General features: G+C 30.0%; 1 protein-coding gene across 1 annotated transcript; it reads right to left on the reverse strand.

Annotated features, from left to right (window-relative positions):
- Positions 1-458: 458 nt before the first annotated feature.
- Positions 459-2,122, reverse strand: LOC101203542 (xyloglucan 6-xylosyltransferase 1). The gene has a single exon (XM_004136125.3). The coding sequence runs from the start codon at positions 1,935-1,937 to the stop codon at positions 702-704; it is 1,236 nt and encodes a 411-aa protein (XP_004136173.1). The 5' UTR covers positions 1,938-2,122; the 3' UTR covers positions 459-701.
- Positions 2,123-6,065: the final 3,943 nt, after the last annotated feature.

The raw sequence follows: 6,065 nt of genomic DNA on the forward strand, positions 1-6,065 counted from the left end.
AAATGGATGGGTTTATGTACGTTTCGGTCAATCAATATTTAGAAGAAAGAAAAACAAGTGAAAGAAGTCACCATGAACACCAATCCCCTTATATTTGTGAAGAACATCCCTAAACAAAATGCTCTATTTTAAATATATTACTAAAAACCAATCGATGCCTTTAATTCTTTCTTTTAGAAAGAAAAAAAAAAGTATAGTTTTACTTTATTATTCCTCTCGTTTTTTAATTAATTATTTTGAAACAGTATTCGTATTATCTAATTAAAAATTATAAAATAGTACTAAACCTAATTTTAAATTAACAAATCATAATTTAAAAAAATAAAAAAACAATAACAACTATGTTGGTGAACTACTAAACTTTCTTAAAATTTAAATACACTTCGTTTAAATTTAAATAATTTATTGTATGCTTCGTTAGTTAAAATAATAATAATAATAATAATGAACTTCATGAATTGAGGTGAAACATTGGTCCAAATTCAACATTTTTCATTAAATAACTTTATACACAAACTCTCATGTCCGAATGAAATACACTAAAGCCTACAAAGCCAAATCCATTTACAAACATTTGGGATCATGCTCTAGTTTTTTTTTTTTTTTTTTTGAGGAACAAAAATATACAATAATCTTCCCACCTACTAAATACCATAATTGACACATCTATGAACAAACATTGAACAAAGGGACCAACATATCTATCTATTCAATGACACAGTAGCTTTAGAAGAAGGTGGTTCAACAACTTCCACAGCAGGTGAAAGAACTGGTTGAATCAATCCATCCTCATTCTCAATCACATCTCTAATCTTTACAATTCTTCTGCTCATCAATGATTTATGAGCAAATCCATACATTTCAAGAATCTGATTATCCCCAAAATTAAACGCTCTCTCCATTGCTTTCAAGCATTTCTCAACAGGGTAATCCCCAGCTTTCCCACATGGTTTACACCCCACAAAATGAGTCACCAATGGCCAATTTTCCCTTACCGTCTCCTCGAATTTGTCAACCAAAATCCCCCAATACCCATGAAGATTATAGGAATTCTCTAAATAGATTTTGCTTCCCCATTTCTCCCTTTGTGTTGCCAGAAGATAAACCATGGCAGATTGATCATCTGCTTCAAAGGTTGGCCTGTCTTTCAGCTCGTTCGTTAGGATTTTCCCCGCTTCATCTCGGGTTTTCCCTTTCGGCCCCATCGGAGCCCACGCGTCGAGAATGTCGAGCGACCATTGGCAGTTTCTCATCAAGAAACTCCCTGTATTTAATCCTATCCAGCTTCTTTGATCATACACCATCTCTTTCCAACCATGCATTATGAAATTGAAGTCTTTATACTTATCCCATGGGATTTCAAACGACATGTCGGTGAACATGGCGTCACTATCCATCCACCATATGAATTCTACTTCCGGATGCGAGAGAAGAAGCTTCCGTATCAATGGAAGCTTCCCCCAGAATCCCGTCATTTCCTCATCCAGAATCGCTAAGTTGTAGAAAATCTCGATTCCGTGTAACCTACAGTAATCGATTTTATTCTTAATCGATTTCAACAGGTAATGATCTCCAATGGGATTCTCACATTTCTCAGGCGAAGACCCAGTAACCAACAAAACCCTAGGCTTACCTGGGCGGATGAAATTAGGGAAACCGCGATTGTCTTTAAGCCATTTCCTCCTTCGTTCATCCCAATCGGAAACCTGGGGGGCAAGTCGGTAGGGTTTTTCCGTTCTACCGCTGAACGACTTGGTCTGATGCTCGACGAGGAGACGGTTGCGCAGGTCGGGAGTTCCGAACTGGACGGGGCCGATGGTGCCGCGGAGAACGACAACGGTGAGAAAGAGACAGAGGACAGTGAGCTTGAAATTGCGGAGAGTTCTGTGGATTCTTCTCAACCTGGGAGTTCCAAAGCAGTTTCCGATGACCGGCATTGTGGGGGGGAATTGGGAGGAGATGAATGAGAGAAGTGGAAATGGAAAGCGTAGAAGAGAAGAGAAAGCGGTGGAAAGGGGAGATCGCCATGGGTGTTGTGTTGTGCGAGTGTGAAGAACAGCTGTAAGCTTTTCTATAAGGGCGTCAGGACATTGGAGAAACAGTGAAATATTAAATTCTAACACTATACATTCATTTAAAATAATAGAAAACAAAAAACCGCTTCTAAAAAATAAATATAATTAAGAAAAGTTTGTTTGGCGTTTTATGATTGGATGGTAAATATTTGGATGTTTTTGTTATATTTATTTATGAAAATTAATTAAAAATATATAACAAATTATAGATAAATTTTGTTATATTTTATAAATATCGTCCATAATTTACTATTTTTTAAAATTAATTTTAGAAATATCTATCTATATATATCAAAATTTAATTAAATTGTGATAGATTAAATAGACATATACCAACAATAAATGTTTGTTATATATAATAAAATTTTTGTTAGATATGTAAAACTTCTTTGATTATATTTTAAAATATGTTTGTAATTAATTTAATTTTACAAATTTTTCATATAAAATTAAGAAGAAGAAAAATCATCTTTCTAAATAGTAAATATTTACTCTATCCTATAAATTTCAAGATGTTCAATATTAGCTCAATTTATTTTCCAATTTAATTCTTACATTTTAAAATGTTAGCTGTGATTCAAGTATTGTTTTATTGATTCACTGTGTTTCATAATTTATATTTTTAATCTTAAATTTAAATTAAATAATAGTTCTCTATTTTTAAAATTTTTTTAAGTAAAAATCTAATTTTAATTGTAATTCATTTAAAACAAAAAAAGGAGTATTCATTATATGACATTTTCAAATAAAACAATTTGAAATTTAGAAACTAAACAAAATTAACTGACATAACATATGGCTTGAGTAACAAATTGAAAAAATTCATAAATTTTACCATTTCTTTACAAAATTAAAGTTTGTTATTCTTATAATCTTGTTTGTTCTATTCTCTTGTGATCATTTTTCTTTTGTTCGTATTTTTCTCTTCTTCTCCAAAAATTTTAAATATTTTTATTTGTCCTTCATTTTCATATTCTTTATTCTCCAATTTTTCCTTCTCTTCTTATCGTCATTTTATCTTCTGTAATCTTTTTTTTCCGTTTCCATCTTATTCTTTTTATTTGATAATTTTTTAAATATTTTTTTCAACTTGTTATTTGGTTCAACTGTGCCAAATATAAAGATGGTGAAAAAAATCGACAACCGTGTTCCAATTATAAACGAATGTGTCAAAAAAATATTGAAAAAAAATCATTGAAATTTGACTACTCTAGTTAATTTAAACGATCAAATTTAAACAATCGTGTTTCAAATATAAACGATCATGTTACCAAATCTCAAAAAAAAATTGTTAAGATTTTACCACCCTAATTTAAACGATCCCATAAAATGTGTCAAATCTAAACGTAAGGATGACACCAAAAAATCTTGAAAAAATCGATTAGATTTGACATTTCTCAAACATATTACGCCCACTTGATGTCAATTAATCACGAGTTATTTTTTAAATTTTCTAATATGAGCCTGTGATTTTTTCCGTTTTCGAAATTGTCCAGCACAAAATTTTTACCAACTTGTTCTATTTTTTAAAAGACTCCCACTAAAAACAACATAATGACAAAAAAGAAAAAAAATTATAAAGTAATTTTAAATTTTCATTTCATAGTTATTTGAAAATAAGTATACATCAACGCTATTAAGTTGAAAGTAAAATATTTAGTCGAGAGTTAAAAATGTAAATTTTAAAATTTATGAACTAAACTAAAATAGATTTCAAACTTAAAGTTAAAAAATAGGAAATGTATGTGAATAAGAAATTTTGCATAATCACAAGTAGTTAGGTCGATGCATTAATTTTTTGAAACTAAGAGCCAATTAATAATTATTGTGCTTGAAATTGAAAACCGAAGACATGTAAATGACAAATAAAAGAGTCACGTGTATCTCCGATCGAACCATTTGACCACAACAATAAGCATATGACTTCAATGACGATTAAGACAGTTCAATAGTGGATAAATTCGGCTAAAGGCCTAATTGGATTGAGTCGAGTAAATAAAATCGTTAATGTCCAAAGTTCAACTCAGTTTAAATTGGAACTTTGGGCCATATACAAGAATGGGCTTAAACACAACTTTATTCGAAACTCGAATTCCATGTAATGCTAATAAGGAACCTTTATAAATAGAAGCTTTACCCCATTTTGAAATTTCGAGACTAGATTTCTAAAATTCTCAAGTTTTAAAGAGCAACAAATCCGATGCATTTTTGAAGAAAATCACCAAATAACAAGCTAAGTATCATTGAATAAGATCATTCATATTGATTAAAAGTTACTTTTCAAGAGGAAAAATGAAAAAGAACATTTAATAGTGTTTAAATTCAACAAATTACATTTCTTATAAAATCTCACTTCTAACAACCAAAATCCAGACTAAACCCAAAACTTGTGAATTATAATTATATTGTTACGAAATCTATTGATAAGATAGAAACGGTATGATTAACGACAAAATATTTTCTATTTTAAATTTGAAAATTTAAAGTTGGGCATCGAACTCGTGGACAACATATTGATTCATTTAAATTATTGAAAGAATGGAAAGGAGAAAATGAAAGACAACTATGGAAAATCTCAATTAATATACAAACTTGTTGAATTTAACCAAAGAAAAACAAAACAAATCAATCTAAACGATCTACTATTTTGGTTTGATTCTTTGTAAGTATAAAATTTGACATTTTGGTTTGTATTTGAAGAAAAGCAAAAATTACCTTTCAATTTTGTTTTGCATTGAAAAACCAAACAAAATGAAATCGATCCAAGCGTATGTGCACAAAATAATACATTTGTAATCTAGAAAAAAGCTCAACCGTACATGGACAGTATTCGCTCGAGTATAAATTTTTTTGCTTGTGTTCCACTATTTCTAGTTGTCATACTATAACATTGTAGTTTTCTTTTAGGATTTCACTTAAGATTACACGTCTAGAACAAGTGTTGTCTAATCATCGTGAAATATAATATGCGAATACTTTAAATATATCTTGCTTACTAAGAACCCTATTAATTATGTGTATAAAATAACTTAATCCGAAGCATGCATGAATTGGATTATACCTCCATTACTTTTTAGCACATCAATACAAAAAGATTAAAATACGTGACCTGTTGGTGGATAATACTGTATGTTAGTTGAGTTATGTTCAAGTTAAACTTTATTGAAATATGACTTGACAGTTGACATAAATCTTTGAGACATGTACTTTACCGACACATAATATAAATCCTCTCGTTGTAAGATTTTAATTTAAAATAATGTTTTTTCGTCATTCAAAATCTATTAAAATATGTGTAGAGATAAAAGAAATAGGTGATATTAATGAAAAAAATTATAAATGGAATGACGATCTATTCTAACTTGGTTTTTCATTGTGCAAACTAAGATGCCTAATTTGGATTCAACCTTTTCAGCCAAATTTCATACGACGGTTTTATAGAACGGAGATATACATCAAAGTGTTAAAAAGTACGTGTTTTCGGGAATATGATTCTCACGTTATTTTGACTAAAAAAAGCAAATACTTTTAATATTAATAGTTGTGAAATTTAAATTAACATACCTTTTATAATCGACTCGTGTTAAAATCGTATTTAGTAATACAGAAGGAAAGTCGATGCTTACTATATACAACAAAACCTACTTCGATTGCGAGGATCGCCAAGTGTGTGGTTGGAAATAAATGAGTTGAATCTATACATGAGTTCAATTTATGTCGTTTCAATTGGAATTACTCAAATTTTATCTTAGTTTATTGAAATATAATGAAACGGCAACGAGTGTTTTATGGAGTAATATTCCATTTGAGATTAAAAAAAAATCACTAGAGATTTTCATTCAATGTTTCTCTAGAGTGAGCTTATCTTATTGCATGCATACACCATTCTCTTTCTAAAGGTTGGATGTTCGATTCCATATGGTAAGGGCCACAAGAGTCTAATGAAAGAATGAAGTTGAAAAACGTAATCCATAATTTATGGGGCAAATG

The sequence above is a fragment of the Cucumis sativus genome, chromosome 7 (assembly GCF_000004075.3).
Source record: "Cucumis sativus cultivar 9930 chromosome 7, Cucumber_9930_V3, whole genome shotgun sequence".
In the NCBI taxonomy this organism is placed as follows: Eukaryota; Viridiplantae; Streptophyta; class Magnoliopsida; order Cucurbitales; family Cucurbitaceae; genus Cucumis; species Cucumis sativus.

Excerpts from the sequence above, each read along its gene's own strand:
- LOC101203542 (XM_004136125.3), bottom strand. The coding sequence starts at position 1,937 with ATGCCGGTCATCGGAAACTGCTTTGGAACTCCCAGGTTGAGAAGAATC.